The following is an 18,797-nucleotide window of genomic DNA, read 5'->3' on the forward strand; positions in this document are numbered from 1 at the left end:
CAACGATCAGCCGACATCGTTCATGTCGGCTGATTGTTGCAGTCGCTTGTTTTTCAACATGTTGAAAAACAAGCGACTGATATAGCAGCGATCTGCTGCCGGCGCTCCGTTGAATAGGAGCATCGGCAGCAGACGCTGCTATATCCTATGGGCTGCCCGGACGATCAGCGATCACCCGGGCAGCCCCCCCGCAGCTCCCCGCCGCCTCCTCCAGCACTCACCCTCTCGCTGCAGCCGCGTTGAATAGCGGCGGCAGCGAGCGGGGAACGAGGAGCAAACGAGCGCTAAGAGCGCTCGTTTGCTTCTCTTAACGACCCGTGTAATAGGCCCTTTATTTTCAGCCATCGTGTTCAAGATACATTGAACGTTATCATCAAACTACCTCCTCCTCTGATTGATGCAATATAGATGAAAGATTGTCTCATAAGAGCGAAGCTAATGCATAAAAAACATCATATATTTACACATATTATTTCCCTTAGTATTTTTTAACCAAAATCAGGAGTGGAACAGACAGAAATACTATGTGTGAACATGGCCTTAGGGGGAGACGTTAGTCACTGACCATCCATCCCACCATATGATCATCCTGGCTACTGTACAAATTTCCCATCCTGGTGCCCTAACAGTGTTGCCCCTTATACTGTGTCTGCAGTGCTGCCCAATGCATAGGGGCCCAACTATAGGAGTGGTGCATCTACAAGGACGACATCTACACAGAGTTTGTATTTGCATGGGTTTCCTCCGGGCTTTGGTTTCCTCCCACGCTCATTTGCAATTTAGATTGTGAGACTTAATGGCGGCAGGGACTGATGTGAGTGATGAAAGTGTTTGTGGACGATACATGAATAAAAAAATGTATAAAATAAATATATCTTATTGCAATACAGACTAAAAATACTTAACTATCCCAGGTTTTGTGTTGCATTCAATGGTGCAGTTTTCATGACCTTTTGAGCTTAAAGAGACTGTCAGTAGGTTAATGGCGTCCTATCTGAGGGTAGCATAAACTAGTGACAGAGAAGCTGAACAGAATGATGGATCACTTACATTGTTCTGTGCAGGTGATCCAGAGATATCCTCCTAAATAACATGGACAATAAGTAGTCCGCTGCCCACCAGCTGCTGATTGACCGCTGTGTAAATATCCCATATATAGGCAGACAGCTGTCAATCAGAATCTGGAGGGCGGGCGTAGGGGTGTGGCACCAAGCCCATTCTCCTGCGTATTAGGAGAATTGCTGAAGAGAGTGATGTAAGTAATACACCGATCTGTTCAGAATATCTATTACTAGTTTATGCTGCCCTCATTTAAAGCAGTATAAACCTGGTGCCAGATCCTTTAAGCCATACCAAGAAAATAGGGCGAAATGCACAACCTGATCACGGGTGCTTTTTGACCTCCGTACCAATAATGCAGATACTAAACCGAAGAGACGGTGTATGTCACATAACGCCAGGCACACCAAATATTTATACCAAATAAAATCTTTATGATTATACATAATATACATATATACACCTATACATATATATATATATACATATATTTATTGAAATACTTTTTATTCATAACTTAATTTTTGTATTATATTTCACAGGCTGGAAAACAGTGGTACCATTGCACAAAAGAGCAATAGCATGTACGTATGCTATAACCTTTATTATTATTATTATTATTATTATTATTATTATTATTATTATTATTATATATATATTTTTTTTTATTTCTTTTTTGGGGGGGAGGGGGGTAATCTATTATACCAGATCTTCATAATATACTTTAGTTAACATTTACATGGTATGATGTAACCATGGTATCTTATAGTTTAAGGTTAATTATTTACTTTATATCATATTTTATGTTGCCAATCATTCAAACCTAGCCTGGTTGACGGCCGTGAACCAAAATACAGTTCTTTTTGAAGTTTTTAGGTATTTTAGCCTAGTGAACGCTTCATTCTGAAGCTTCCTCTTATCACACAAGTGAATTGGCAGTGGAAAGCCCCTCATTTAATGTTTCCTTTTTCTGCTTTCGTAGCATACCACAACTGCTTCAGTCACTGCAATGAATGGGGACACTATTCAACCTGAAAGTTCCTCCGTCCCTCAGGGCTGGAATGAGTTCTGTGAGCTTCACGCCATCTCCACGGCCAGAGAGTTGGCAAAGCAGTACTGGTTGTTCGCGAACCAAAACCCGCACCATGACATCCTGGCCGCAGAGAACTTCTCCTTGCAGTTCACGGATCTTTTCCAACAGTATTTCAGGAACGAGGTGAGGGAAAGTTGGGGCATGGACCAATACAGATTCTTTCCCTTCAGTAGAGTAAAAGATTATAGAGAGACAAGTGGCAGGACATCGGAAGACCCTCCTAGTACGGTTGCAGCAAAAGTGGAGGTGGACTTGACAGCTCGCCATGAAAACACTGAGCAGACATCTAGCGACTTAACTGTCCAACAAGTGCCTAAAGCATGGAGCTCCGAGGAGCTTCAGAGCAACATCACTCCCCCACCTCCCAGACAATTCATTCGATTCTCTTTCAGTGATATCAGGAGGAGTATTCGAAATATATTCCGGAGGAAGTCTGCAGATCCATCGGAAGCCAGGGACATTGACACGGATTTGGCACAGTCACCTACCTGGCATAAAAGGATTTTGCAGTGGACTTTAAAAAGGGAGCCTGTGGTTGAAATCCGAAAAGAAGGACATTTAAGCTACAGCATGGTGGACGAGACAAGTATGGACAGTGGGACTCTTTGGCAAAGGTGTCGGTTGATCTTACGGAAAGGAAACCCTTTGGAAAATGAGGAATATCTATTAGAATTGTTTGATCCACCCAAGGTAAGTGCAAGAAGAGATGAGTTACTATGGGCTTGTTGTGAAGGATATTACTTATACATTGTCCTCACCTATATCTGTTATTTCATTTCAAAGGTTCTCATCGACTTTAGATGTCTGTCTGTTGATTCATAAATGTCCATAGGATCGAGGATAAATTAATGGGATTATCCAGCACTACAGAAACACAGCCACTTCCTTCCAGAGACAGCACCGCTCTTGTCTCCAGGTCAGGTCCGGTTTGCAATTAAGCTCCATTCACTTAAATGGAACCGAGTTACAAAACCTGCACCCAAATTGAAGGCAAGAGTGGGGCTGTCTCTGGAAGAAAGTGGCCATATTTTTGTAGCACTGGATAACCCCTTTAAAGAGTGCTACAAAAACATGGCCACTTTTCCCCCTTTCTTGTCTCCAGTTCAGGTTTGGTTTGCAATTAGGCTCCATTTACTTCAATAGAACTGAGTTTTAAACCCCACCCAATCTAGAGACAAGAGAGTGGGAAAGGTGGCCATGTTTTTGTAGCGCTGGATAACCCCTTTAATGTGTCTTTATGTGATCAGAGTATACTAGCATTCAGTGGATTGATTTTTTGCTATGACAATAGTTGGTTGTATGATTTCATCCTGTGTAAGTCATGACCATTGCGCCAATATTTTGGAAATCCAGACATCTTTTGGAAATATCTTTTGGCAGCTGGATAGTCCAAGCTCATCTACTATCTATGGCTACCTTAAGGGTAAATTCACACGGGCGTCTCGCACAAGAAATCTGCAGCTAATTCGCAGCTAATCCGCAATACACATATTATTCTTATTATTATTAATACATGTATTGCGGATTAGCTGCGGATTTCTTGTGCGAGACGCCCGTGTGAATTTACCCTAAAGGTTATGGACACCTTTGCGCTGATTTTATTAATTGTGGATTTGTTTCCAGGATGTAAAATGAAGCAACTTTCTAAATAGTCTTTATTCACAATTTCCTGCCACTTATCTGTTACTCAGTCTCTGGCTTTCTTTTCTCTCAATATCAAAGATTTACAGCAGGGGAGGGTTTGTGGACCCGGCTCAGTTAGTAGACAGGAGGAGAAAAGCCCCAGTGGACAGTTAACAGTGACTGGAAAGAGGAGACAGCAGATACAAGGCAGCCTGCTTGGGAAAATCATATAGGCAGTGTACAAATGTAGAGAGAGAAAATAGAGCTCACACAGCATACTGTGAAGGCTGTTGAAGCAAAAGTAAGCAAAATCTTTAATAAACATGTGGAGAAATATGGTTTTTTTTTGCATCATAAGTATGAAATGTTTTTCAAAGGCGTCCATAGCCTCTAACTTTCAAAATAGTCTCAAAATGTTAAGTTTAGAGATGAGCGAATCAGATTCGTTTTGCTTTGTATGAAACAAAACTGATCTGCCCTCCTCTACCTCAGGCTGCCGCTCCATGCAGAGAAAGGATACCGCCCCGGGATTGCCTGGAAAACATGGACACAGCCATAGTCCGTATCCTTCCTCTGCATTGAGCCGGAAGCCTGAAAGAGATGAGGGGTTCAGTTTTGCTTTGTACGAATTATAACAAATCTGATTAATTCGTCTCTAGTTAAGATTATATGCAACCTTGTAAGCACTGAATGTATAGGTACTACTAAAAGAGCTTACTTATAATATAATATAATGTGACCTGCGTCTTCTTCAGGTTGATTCTTTTTGTTTGTTGTATTATTTATTCATGCTTCAACAATTAGAAAGTTATCTATGGTCTTTATTATTCCAAACCAAACTTTTGGGATAGTACAATGATTGCCATGTCGCTTCATGAACTCTTCCAAGTAAATTTGTGGTAAATATAGAGCAAACCAAGGCCCCATAAGATGGCTGTATGTGCATAGCAGAAGTTCTCATTTCTTTGTTATACTATGCCTATAGCTGAGAGGCTGCTTTGTGTGTGTATGATGTTATTACTGGTTTATGTGGTTGTCTAAAATTTATTTACTAAATTTATTGACAAAAACACGGACAGTAGTATATGTATGCCGTTGGCCTCCAGTTCTGTATTGGCTGTTTGATGCTGAGGGGATATGTCCATTTTTGCTCCTAAACATATAGAGCGTTGCTGCTGACGCTATATAACATATGATGGCAAAATTGATGGCGTTGATTGACAGGTGAAAGAAAATCCAAACACCTAATGATTTATTAGCATAAGGGAATAAGCAGCATTGATCTTTGTCATGTGATTAGCATTGCCAGGCTTCATCTCAGGTGTTCTTCTTGTCATCAAAGTTCTGATTAAGCTTGGTAATATTACATATTATACCAAACGATTATCGGCCGTACTTGGCCGATTACTGGCTGTTCCATAGTGTAAACGATCAGTCAGTGTCTCTCCCTGTGTCAGTGTCTCAGTCCTGTATTACATAGACAAGCCATTGGTTTGCATGGTACCTGAACAGTTGTTTATCTCTTCTGTGGTGTTGGTGCTTCCAGCTGATGTCTGGTGGTCTCAGTAGGGAGGACTGTCTGTGCTTGGCTTATTGTAAAGAGATTCTGGTAATAAACAGGGACTGTCCACTGTAAAGAACGACTTTAAAGGGGTACTCCGGGCTGGGCGGCTTTTTTGTGTATGGCTAGGGAGGAGGTGGATGAGGGCAATGAGGTCCCCTTGCCTCCCTGGTTCCAGTGTCGTGTCCCAGATCACACCGCTCCGGTCCGTGCTGCTCGGCCGCTTCCTGCAGGGGCTTGAGACGTGTTGTTTTAAGTCCGCTCAGCCAGTGAGTGGCAGAGGCGGGATCCCACCTCTGCAACTGACTGGCTAAGCGGACTTGAAACGTCACGTCTCAAGCCCGCTTCAGTGGCCAGGAAGCGGACGGGCAGCGCGGACCAGACCGGTGCGATCCGGGACACGGCACTGGAACTGGGGAGGTAAGGGGATGTCATTGCCCTCATCCACCTCCTCCCCGGCCATACGCAAAAAAGCCCCCAGCCCGGAGTACCCCTTTAAATGCCCTTTTATTTGAGCCAATGATTGCACTTAATGTGTTGCAGGTGATCTTAGGAATGCTTATTGTCAATAATCGTCCTATGTTAAAGGGCCAGCGATCAGCCAGCATTTATCAGCAGATTCTGTTGTGTCTCCATTGAAATTCTGGTTATTACTGCCACATCTGTCTGAGCAGAATTTGCAGCCAATAATGATGAGATTGAATGGGCAGTATGAACGATCGAGCCTGACCGCACTGACTAGAACCAGTCAGTCATTTGCTGCCTCCCGTCATGCAAGGACCTTCAAGGGATTGTGTCTTCTGAAAATCATTTATTCTTTTAAATAATATTTTTATGTTAAACATGTTAAGAATTTTTGGTGATTGTTTTTTCTATCTATATTATATAATAATCCTGATATCTTGCAGTTTTCATTCTCACCACTGGGGCTAAAACTAAGCTGAGACTTCCTGTTGTGTCCGTAGTGATAAGAGGAGGCTGCTGTAAAGTGATCTGTACAGCATTGCAGTGTCATGTGACACCAGTAGATAGAGGAGACAATAGCAGCTCCCTTTGAGAATGACCTCTTCACAGGTCACAGAGCGCGCTCAGTAATATTTCACATTCATTTCAAGGGGACAGAGTCTGTCTGTTGTAGTCTATGTCCATGAGTCTTGCTGTAAAGCAGGGATGGGGAACCTTCAGCCCTCCAGCTGTTGCAGAACTACAATTCCCATCATGCCTGGACAGCTAAAGCTTTGGCTTTACAGGCATGATGGGAATAGTATTTAGATAATATATTCCCTCTAAAGGGATACTCCGATTAAAACGTACTTGTCCCCAATCAGGGGACAAGTTCGAGATTGTATTGGGTCTGACTTCCATGCCTCCCGGCGATCTCCATATTGGCCCCTGCTCCTTTGTTTTGAATACAGCTGTGGATACGACACGTGACCCGCGGCTCTATTCATTCTCTATGTGCAGCACTTGACTCTTTCCGGCGTCTCCATAGAGAATGAATAGAGACGCAGGTCACGTACCGTAATCATAGCTGTACTCAAAACAAAGGAGCCAGGGGCCGATCTGGAGATCGCCAAGGGGCATGGAAGTCGGACCTCCCGTTATCTATTACTTGTCCCCCTATCCTGCAGATAGGGGACAAGTAAGTTTTAATTGGAGAACCCCTTTAAGGCCCCTTTAAGTGTAGTTTAAACGCTTTTTCTTTCTTTACAAAGTCCTAACTATATTAATAGGGTGAGATTTATTTATATTATGTCCGTCTGGCTTTGTGCAGTCTGAAAGTTTCTATCCCCAGATTTCTTGTATTTACATTAGGAGATACAATTGTGGATGGATGTTTTTGTATGTTTTCAGCTAACAGCGTGAATGAGTGAGTGAAAACTGTCAGAGCGGTTAACAAACAGCAGTTTGTATGGAAATGATGTCCCCGAGTAACGTTTGTGATGATTTGTACGCCTTTTGCATACACTTACCTCTCCATGAAGAGCACCGGAAGGTAATATATTTACTTTGGCAAATAACAGGACAGTCGGGAAATGTTTTATTGATGCATCAAAAACTGTTGTCTTCTGTTGTCTTCCTAGTTCCCTGTGATGACGTGCACGTAATGGATTGCAGATGGAGGGTTTGGGTGTGAAATGAAAATGTTAGTTTGATAAAGACCTCTATCTGGAAAGGGCTGAACGTACACACATACATATATATATTCGCACTCTGCTAACCCCAGGTCTGTATACCTGTGTGACCGCACATAGAGGGGACATTACAACATTACAGAGGACGTTCAGGCAACATTAACTTGTCCCCTGTCCACATGATAGGAAAAAGTAAGAGATCTGTGGGGGTCTGACCTCCCTACCCCCCGACGATCTCTGTATCGGGCCCCTGGCTTCTTTGTTATGAATAGAGCTACATGACCCATGGCTCTATTCATCCTTATGAAACCGCCTGAAAGAGTTGTATACGTGACCTGTGAGCGGCGCTACGAGGCACAAAGAGGGGTGAGTTTACTTGCCTATTATTTTCTGACACCGTGCCTTCCTGGCGAATTTATTGTCCATACGACTTCTCCTTTAAGAATTTTTGGTGACTTTTTTTGAAATGTTCTTATTTATTTATTTATTTATTTATTTATTTAATTTTCAAGACATTTTTACAAAAGCATAAAATTCCATTTTTCTTTCTATATTATAAAATAATTCTGATATCTTGCAGTTTTCATTCTCACCACTGGGGCTAAAACTAAGCTGAGACTTCCTGTTGTGTCTATGGTGATCTGTAATGTCTCACATTAATCTCAAGGGGACATAGTCTTTCTATGTCCATGAGTTTTGCTGTAAAGCATGTCACTAAATGATGTTGAGAACAGCACAGGCAAGATGGCTGCCCCCATAACAATGTACAAAAATTTAAATATTTTTTAAAAAGTTAAAAACTTTAATCAGAAAAGTTTTAGTTACACGACCTGAAGTTTTAGTTACACGACCTGAAATCGTTCACCCAATTACACAGAACGATGATCGTTATTGCGTTCGTCCTATCATCACCACTGCACCACTGCAAACGGCCGAACGACGTCTTATTACATGCGAACGATTTGCGAATGATCAACGATAAAAATAGGTCCAAGTTCTATTAAATGACCAACGATTTCTCATTGGTCGTTTGAGTGTTGTCTGCTATTACACAAAACGATTATCATTCAAATCCGAACGATTTAACGATTTTTCGAACGATTATCGTTCCGTGTAATACCACCCTTAGTATCTGACTCTAATCAGTAAGAGAAAATTTAGGGAACACATTGCCTTTAAGTATGAAACCTTTCCTTTAAGATGCAATGAACAGGAATCAATATAGTTTAATAGAAAAACAGATATTTGGGTTAAATGTGTTTTGCAGTACAGAGCCCACCCGCGCCTCGTCCGTAGAGATTTACAGGGGAAGTCACAACATCCTCTCCCACTTTCTATAGAAATTTGCACGCCTCAGACTATAATGTTGCCTAAAATTCCCTGAACGGTTGCACTTCTTCATATTAAGTTTTACTTCCTTTGACTATTGTTTCTATCTGTATTTTCTGCAGAAGTCGCAACATCATAAATGTCCTCGTACATAGAACAAACAAATGCGTCCATAAAGCGTGCCAGACGTTTCACAATACATGTGACCGGGAAGGGGGGGGGATGTTTATAAGTCTCCTATAGAATATTCTTAAGGGGGTATTTCATAGGGTAAGGGATAACAAGGTGATCATTGGGGGTCCGATTGTCGGCACCCGTCAGTGAGTGCTTTATTTATTTGGGGGGCAATTGTGCCCTTGTTCTTAGGATCAGTGGAGGTCTCAGCAGACTGCAGTGATCCACATCCTGTATACACAATGTATCAAACAAAGGACGTTGTTCAGTATGGCTGGGAAAATAATTGACATGTTAATTATTTGCAGCCGTTGTGCATTAAAATCAATGCAATCTTCAGTGCAACAACGGCTGCTGTTTGACTGTGAACAATGGCTGTGAACATAGCCTTAAAACGTCTAAGTCCCTTTTGACATGGCTTAGACAGAATGGTCAGACCATCACCGATCTGGAAGACGCTCATATCCTTTAAAATGTTGCTATAAGCTGCACAACTGATTGAGACCTGTGAAGGATCAGCAGTGATCAGCGGTATCAGCACTCGTTCCCTGCCTCCTGTCAGTGCTGTCAGCTGTAATGTACAATCGTCAGCAGCCGCATATGGAGCGGAGCCGCTCGTGAGCTCGCTCCATATTCTGTGACAGCCCAGCTGTCGTAAAAAGGCGTATAATCGGTCATTAAGGGATATTAAAAACTAACAAACTGCATGTTATTGTCTCCATTTTAAGAAAATGAACGTTTTTAGGAGAGTCCTGGAAAATCTTTTTAAGAAATATTGGCTAAAACCATGATTTTGGAATAGGAAGCTTTGGTCCACTGTTTGTGTTACTAGTAACTGTATTTTTTTAATGTATATTTTTTAAACATGGACTTTAGCTTCTATGGGCAGAAGGACTACATGCTCCCTGAGCCAGTACTGATACACATGGCCTTGTGTTTACATAAATTACCCTGGAAGTGTAAATATCAATAATCAGCCTGTGTAAAAGTGACAGCGATCAAGCAGTAACAGGGAAAGCGCCCAATTTTCGACTGATCGACTGTAGAGCGGGCTTCAAAATTTGTTATCGGCTGCACATCTCCCAGTGTAACGGGATGTGGGGGCGATAATAATAAAGAGAACTGACAGCACAGATATACCCGTGCTGTCAGTTTGCAGATAACACAGCAGTACATACTTACCTAGAGCGCTGCTACTGTGATCCTCTTTTGGCATCCTCTTCTCTACCTCTGTCGTCCAGCCGCTGTATCTTCAGACCGCTGCCTCCTCCAGAATGATTGACAGCCGGAGGAGGCGGGGCCTGAAGACAAAGCAGCTGGACAGTAGAGCCAGAGAAAGGATGCCGCAGCACACTAGGTAAGTATGTACTGCTGTGTGATCTGCAAACTAACAGCACGGATATATATGTATATCTGTGCTTTCAGTTTCCATGGCTTTCCAAACGATACATGGATTATTCATGCAGCCCGGCCACTTGATTTCTTGTAAAGGAACTGCAAATGAGCGCCAATCTCGCTGATCGGGGCTCGTTTGCGGAAGCACCTGGCCGAGATATTGGCAAATGTAATAGGATCTTAAAGCAAATGTACCACCAGGTATATCGCTTTGTTTCTTTTTTACATTACCAGACCGGCCCCGGCGTGGGGATATTGGTGGCACAGTTCTTTTTTTGAACTGCTGGCCGGTTCCTCTGATCACAAGTACTGGCTCGGCATGAAGCACTGGAGCACTGGCCCCTCCCCTCTGTGATGCGGCTCCATTAGAATCAATGGAGCTGTGTCACAGAGGGGAGGGGGGATTGGTCACACTGGGGGCCAGCAGGCCTGCCCTAGTGCATAGAGCCGGTGCTGGGGAATAGACCGGCACCGTGCACGGGAAGCGGGAGATGGTTAAAAAAAAAGGACTGCACCACCGGCATCCCCCCGCCGTCGCCTGTCTGTTAATGTAAAAAAAACCAAAGCAATGTACCTGGTGGTACATTTGCTTTAGGGTACAAACACACACACCGCATACGCAGCAGATTAGATGTAAATAACTGAACACAGCATCAAATCTGCTGCATATACTGTGTGTGTGTGTGTACCCTTAAAGTGTCACTGTTGTTTTAAAAAACTTTTGACATGTCATAGAGACATCATAGAGGAACTTGATCCAACAGCATCCAATAGTGAAGAAGTTATGAAATGTATTCAAGCAACATACACCATGGCAACGTTTCGACCCTGCTGGGCCTTTCTCAAGCCTATATTACAAGTGCTCGGTGACAGTCTTTTTGCTTAATGTCATGTCATAGAGACATGTCACACTTGTCACACATGTTCACACTTCTTCAGCCACTGCTATCCGAATGCCAAATGATCCAGTTTCACTAATTTCTAGTTAGGAGATGACTTAGATGTTATGAAGACTTTCTTTGGCTCAGAAGCTTCTACATAAGTTTCTATTTTCCCTCAGGAGGAAAGAAGCAATCATAATGGATATGTCATGGATTTTGTCAAAGAAAAGCAAGGAACAGAGCCTAAGGATACTATTACACGGAAGGATAATCGGCCAAATTGGCCCGTTTCGGCCGATTATTATTCTGTGTAATAAAGACAACGATCAGCTGATGATCGTTTTCATCGGCTGATCGTTGATATAGGTTCTAACCTATAATTGTCGGGCGCTGACCGCGCACCACTACGTGTGATAGCGGTGCGCGGCCGGCGACTGACGATATACATTACCTATCCAGGCTGCAGGGCTCCTCTTCCTCTGTACTTCTCCTCGGGTCCCACGCGCTCCAGCTTCAGAGTGGCTGCTCAGCCAATCACAGGCTGGGAATGCCGCGGCCAGTGATTGGCCAGTGATTGGCTGACACAGGCCACTCTGAAGCTGGAGCGCGGGGGACCCGGGGAGAAGCACAGAGGAAGAGGAGCCCTGCAGCCTGGACAGGTAATGTATAATGTTTAAACAAGGGCTGCAAGGACATCGGTAACGATGTCCCTGCAGCCCTTGTTAAACGATTATCAGGCTGTGTAATAGGCCCAGTAAATCGGCGCTGATCTAGCAGATCAGTGTTCGTTTACATTTATTATCGGGCCCCCATCGGTCTGTCTAATAGTGCCCTTAGGCTGGCCATATACTATACTATTTCAGACAGATGGTTTCTGTGGCCGCAGTGATCCGTGGCCTTGTCTTGGCTTCCATTGACAGGATGCAGATCTGTCATTCAGCATGAACAATTTTTCAATGACGGCCCCCAGCAATGACTGATATAGGAACCGGGTGGCTGCCTGCAATGGGGACCAGTACATCACCTTGTAATAATCATATATACAGTGTTAGAGTTAATAAACGTTGTGGTTTTTTACTCCTAGACCACTTTTATTGCCAACTCAAAAGTAGCGATAACGTAACTATTCACTCTTACTTATAAATACTTGATTTTCACACAGGACGTACCGGGTGTGAGCGTAAAACTTCACTTCCTCACTGTTATTCTAGTATCAATTATCTATCGAATATGGAGGCAGAATGGAAATGTTGTTCACTTAAATGTCAGAAATGACCCAAGGGCCCCATTCACATGATCAGTATTTTCAAGTAGAACAAATATACAAAAGTAGAACAGAGCGGGAATGGGTTTCTGGTCCGTGTTACAAACCAAGTAGTCACCAAATGATGATTTACTTATTTCCTTGACGCATGTGTACCTGGAATGATGAATCGGAGGGATGCACGGGGGACAGCGCCATCAGTTGCACAATCCTCCAAATCCAGATGCACATATCGGCTTCATTAGATTTTTTTCAGCATTTGTTGCTACTTTCATAAAAAGAAAATATTCCTTGTATTAGTTTTTTGCTGTGATTTTTTTGTTGTTTTGCTGTCTATTTAAGGTATTCATTTGTGTGCCATCTGTCGGGATCCGTTTTCATTGACGTACGTAAAAATAAAAAATAGATTGGATCTGTTTTTTGTTTTTTGTTTTTTAACACAAAAACGTCGTTTACCACATTTCTGTGTACATTAAAATTAAACATTTCCAAATAGATCCTTTAACCGGACAGCAAAAATCCAGTAGTGAACCTAGCCTTAGTTTTTTTTGTTTGTTTGTTTTTTAGGGGTTTTTCTAGCTGTCATAGATTTCCAATGTGGATGCCCAACTTTAAATTCTTTTCTTATAAACAGGGTATGCTAATACAGTCTAAGGCTATGTTCACACTACGTAAGTTCCGTGGAAATCACGACCGTTGCTCCAACGGCCGTGATTTCCATGGAACTTGCGTAGTGCTGCAGGCTGAAGGGATCCTGGCTGGAGTGTAAACACCTAGGGCCACATTTATCATCCGGCGAACGGGTGATTTTCGGCGGAAAGTGCCGATTTGCGTATTTTTTATTCACAAATGGCCGATTTGCTAATTTTTTATTCACAAATGGCCGATTTGCGAATAAAATATTCGCAAATCGGCACTTTCCGCCGAGTACGCCAGGGGGGCGGAAAGGGGGCGTGTAGTGGGCGGAACAGAGGGCGCGGACTCAGAGTCCGCACGATTTACCATCCGTTCCGCCCAAATGTACGCCGAAAACCTACTCCAGTCCTCAGCTGGCGTAGGTTTTCGGCGGTGCGCACCGGCGCGCACGGAATTTATGTAGAGGCAGTCCGCCTCTACATAAATCTCCGTAGCGCCGGAGCTGCGGGGGCATTTATAAGTCCGGCGTAAAAAACGCCGGACTTAATAAATGCCACCCCTAATATACACTCTTGCCAGGATCCCTAGTGGCACTGCAAGAAACTGACATGTCAGTTTTCTGCGGCCGCAGAAAACCCTGTCAGTGCACACTATGGAGCGATGGGCTCCGGCCGCACGCTCCATTGTATGCAGTGGGGAGTTCTGATGCAGGCACGCACAGATGCGCCTACATCAGAACTCAACGGTGCTAAAGATCATCCGGCCGGTACTTCAATACCGTCCGGGATGATCTTTTCTGAGACCAGCCGCTCCGTGACCCGGCCAGGTCATGGAACGGCCTGTCTCATACGCAGTGTGAACATAGCATTAGGCTATGTTCCCACACAGTATTTTGGTCAGTATTTTGCAATCAAAACCAGAAGTGGATAAAAAACACAGAAAGGTTATGTTCACACGCTGCTAAAATTGAGTGGATGGCCGCCATATAATGGCAAATAACGGTTGTTATTTTTAAACAATGGCCATTATTTGCCATTAAATTTACAGTCTATATATGTTGCAGTTTTCACTATAGTAATCTGATGTTTCCTGTTCTATACAGATTGCCTTTTGGTAGTGTCCTCTCTATCATCACAGGAGCACAATGTTAAGGGGACATCAATATGTGTATATCACCCCTGACAAAGCCGTGAGAATGGTGAAACACGTTGGATGTTTCTCTCCCTCCCGACCCCCTACTTCTTAGCCACACATGGTAATTCCTATTTTGCTATTGAGTTACATACCCTATTATTCTTTCTATTCTTTGTGTATTTAGGAAGATATACGATTGACCCATGTTGTGCATGTTTTTTTGTGGGGGGCTTGCTTGGACAAATGTATTTGACATTTTAATTGGTTTTAATGTTTATGGTCTCCCTTCTAATCTGCTCCTTATAAGTATGTTTGTTTGTATGAGGATTGTTCTGTATGTGCTGCCTTTTTGTGTATATTCTTTTGAAGGTGTCAGTATATAGATATCAGAGGTACACAATAGCTGAAGCTTACAGCTCAGCCTCCCTTTACTTGTGGAATGTCCTCTGGACAGGTCATAGAGCATGCCCAGAAAATTCTTCTGAATAAGTGAATAGTGTCTGGGCCAGTCTATGGTGGCTATGTCCACGGGGTTTGCTGTAAAGTGTATCTCTAAAAGCTGTCATGGTTATCCCCATAATAATGTACTAAAATGAAACAAAACAAATTGCAGTCAGAAAATAGAAGAAGATTAAAGCAAAGACCATGTTTTTAGAGGAACTATCAGCTGGTTCGTGCAAACAAAAAAAACTGCTGTATGCGTTCCCAGCCTTACTGCCCCTCATATCACCCCCAGGCCTCCTAGTCTGTAAACTCTTGTGTCACCCCCAGTACATTAACTGTACCTGGACTATTAAAGGGGTACCCCAGTAAAAATATTTTTCTTTCCAACTGGTGGCAGAAGGTTATATTGATATGTAATTTACTTCTATTTAAAAATCCCCAGTCTTCCAGTACTTGTCAGCTGCTGCATGTCCTGCGGGAAGTGTTGTGTTCTTTCCAGTCTGACACAGTGCTCCCTGCTGCCACCTCTGTCCATGTCAGGAACTGTCCAGATCAGCATAGGTTTTCTATGGGCATTTGCAGCTGCTCTGGATAGTTCCTGACATGAACAGAGGTGGCAGCAGGAGAGCACTGTGTCAGACTGGAGAAAATACACCCATTTCCTGCAGGGCATACAGCAGCTGATAAGTACTGGAAGACTAGAGATTTTTTGAATGGAAGTAAATTACAATTCTGTATAACTTTCTAACACCAGTTGACTTGAAAGAAAAATTTTTTCGCCCTACAACCCCTTTAAAAGGAGAAGTCCTGCAAAAATCTTTATTGAAGTATTGTATTGCCCCCTAAGTTGGAGTCCCTCAGTGTCCCCCTGTCATCATCCTCTCCAGCAGCCACAGCCCACACAGCTCTGGGAGTTGTGACATCACCATGTTATCCAGGAAGTGACATCACCATGTTATCCAGGAAGTGACATCACCACGTTATCCAGGAAGTGACATCGCTATTTTATCCAGGAAATGACATCACCATGTTTATCCAGGAAGTGACATCTCCACGTTATCCAGGAAATGACATCACCATGTTTATCCAGGAAGTGACATCTCCACGTTATCCAGGAAGTGACATCACTATGTTATCCAGGAAGTGACATCACCATGTTATCCAGGAAGTGACATCATCATGTTATCCAGGAAGTGACATCCCCATGTTATCCAGGAAGTGACATCACCATGTTATCCAGGAAGTGACATCACCATGTTATCCAGGAAGTGACATCCCCATGTTATCCAGGAAGTGAAGCCTTGATGCAGTAGTAAGTGCAGGGTAAAAAGCACTTCATAAGCATTTCCTGTAATAAGTGTATAGTGGAGATTTGTATAACTTTTAGGGGGAAATACAATACTTATACAATAAAATAACATTTTTAAGCAGACTTGTCCTTTAAGGTCCAGGAAATAAGATTAAAAAAAACCTGCAGGCTGTATTGCACCCGATGAAAACCACATCTCTAGTGCGTATAGGGTTACGTTGGGGTATTTTTAACTGAAATGACTCGACTGAAACACGATTGTTTTTGCATTTTTTTTCCTATTGTAGAAAACTGTAAGAGCCGCTATAGGGAAGAGAATATAGCTGAATGTGGTTACAGAGTGCTTACCTGTGCACTTATTACAAATGCTGCGCTCACACATCTCTGGGGCTTTCTAGTCCTCGTAGGTGTACGACACTTCATACACCCCCGTCTCTGTGGTTTGTTAATTTCCTGGGAACCATACATACAGTCTGTTATACACAACAACCTTTTATAGGTGATCCCGGGGGGGGGGGGGGGGGGGGGGGGGACGACACTCGAGTGTAGTCCTGTCTACTGCGACTTTCTAAAGGGCATTCTACTCTGGGCGATTATCGGCCAGGAGATTCGCTATACACGCTCTTGCAACCCAAAATCGACCCGTGTAAAAGTAACAGCGATCAGCCGAGGGGTGGGAAAACGCCTGATCTTCGGCTGATCCTATGTTTAGAGCAGGCTTTAACATTTATTGTTATTGGACGCACATCTTTCTGTGTAAACAGGGTTATGTGCGGCCAATAGCAATAAAGGGAAACTGACAGCACAAAAACATATCTGTGCTCTCAGTTTCCAGGGCTGCACGAACAATAGAAGGATTGTTTGTGCAGCCAGGCCGGCTTGATCGTTTTAAGGCTCTGTATACGAGTGGCAATCTCACTGGTCACCTTTTGTTTGCGCCGCCTTCTATAGCACTAGGCACACTACCAAAATTGAAAAGTATATAAATACTTTATTAAGCAATAGAGATGAGCGAATACGGTTCGATCGAGATGGTATTCGATTGAATATTGCGGTATTCAAATGATTCAAATTCAATCGAATAGTGTGACGAACATGCGGGAAACATTCGAAAGCCCTCCTTTTACAGTTGCCTCTTTTTTTAATTCAATCACCATGCAGGGAGACCGTGACGGACGCTGGGAGTACGCACGCAGCGCGAAAACGGTGTCTACCCTCATTGGATGGCTGAACCACATGACCTTGAATATTTAATAATTGACTTCCGCCTCTTGACCGCAGATGCGCTTTCAACCTAGCCAGGGAGAGATCTTAGAACAGGGAGAGATAGGTTTTAGTAGCGTTTTGGTTGGGCTGGATAACTACAGAACCCAAAGGTCCTTTTCAGGGCTAAGATCAAGCGAAAAAGTCATCTCTGAATCCAAAGTACTTCTCAGTGCTAAGATATAGATGATATAACAGCAGCATCAGCAGCATCAGCAGCTGTACCCTTTGTGTACAAGTGACATATAGTGTCCCTGGTTTAGCCCACTAAGGGCACGTAAACGTTATAGATATTGTGCCAGTTGCCCAGTAAAAGGCACGTGATACCTATTGTGCCAGTTGCCCAGTAAAAGGCAAGCCATAAATGTTCGTAAAGCGTACGCAAATATTTTTCCTTCACAACTGTAGAGAGTGGCATTATACTGCTATTTTGGGGTGTTGGGTGCACCCAGGCATGCTCCCCCTGATGTCACAGTGTCATTCCGGAGCTGTTGGCATCGTTTAGGGAGGTTTCATGGGGAACTTGGTGACCTCCAAATGGTTGACTTAGGATTTCAAAGTGCCTCAAATTTTTTTCTTATAGACTATAATAGGATCGAATATTTGTTCGAATAGTCGAATATCGGTGCCTATTCGATTCAAATTCTCGAAAGTCGAATATTTCACTACTCGCTCATCTTTATTAAGCAATAAACACAGAACCACAAGCCCTGATCCTAATTAAAACACTTAAAAAGTATAAATCTCACAACAGTGATCAATACACTACAAATGATCCCTATAGCCAGCACTAGGCGTAAGTGTGTGTGGCTCCACACCCCACAAGTAAGGTCGATATGAAAGGACACCCAGCCTCATTAGTTGGTGAACAAACCCCAGTAATAATATAAAGTGCAATTGTATACACATATACAATGCAAAAGAACACGCCCCTAGTCTACACATACGTGTAAAAAAAATATAAATGAGAAAATCACTCGTGAAAGTAAAGTGACCAGTGCTAATAAGAGGCCGTAGTGGGATATCACCATGTGGAGTGTGGTGGGAAGCACCGTACCCGTTATGTCCCGATCCCGGAGCTTTGTCAGGGGTAAAGTACAATAGACAAGGGCTTATTTTTATATGTATCAGTCTAATTTAAATCAAATACATGTGTAAAAAAAAAAATTGGGAGGAGGATTCCATGCCTGTAATTCTGAACCAAAGGTGTGTATGCATAGCAGTAGAGCTTCTTTATTATGTCCCCCCCCCCCACCTGCAGTTAATTTAACATTTTGGCTGGAGTTCTCCTTTAAAGGCCAAGTCTGGCATTTTTTTTAAATGTAGGTGCAGGGGGGAACATAAAAAAATAACTCACCTCTCCCCGTACCTCTCCAGCATTGAATCGCCGCTCCGCGATCTCCACTAGAGTTAACATCACGTCCCGGTTGATGGACAGGCCGCTCAGCCAGTTAGTGACTGGGGCGGAATGATGCTGCAGTCACTGATTGGCTGAGC

General features: G+C 43.2%; 1 protein-coding gene across 1 annotated transcript in view; it reads left to right on the plus strand.

Moving 5' to 3' along the window:
* The window catches only part of SH2B3 (SH2B adaptor protein 3), a 115,727-nt gene that overhangs the window by 30,052 nt on the left and 66,878 nt on the right, over positions 1 to 18,797 (plus strand). The window contains exons 2-3 of the mRNA XM_069960779.1: positions 1,602 to 1,643; positions 2,042 to 2,842. Coding sequence (XP_069816880.1) covers positions 2,069 to 2,842 — 774 coding nt within the window. The 5' untranslated portion in view covers positions 1,602 to 1,643; positions 2,042 to 2,068. The remainder of the gene's footprint in view (positions 1 to 1,601; positions 1,644 to 2,041; positions 2,843 to 18,797) is intronic.

The sequence above is a fragment of the Dendropsophus ebraccatus genome, chromosome 3 (assembly GCF_027789765.1).
Source record: "Dendropsophus ebraccatus isolate aDenEbr1 chromosome 3, aDenEbr1.pat, whole genome shotgun sequence".
Classification (NCBI taxonomy): Eukaryota; Metazoa; Chordata; class Amphibia; order Anura; family Hylidae; genus Dendropsophus; species Dendropsophus ebraccatus.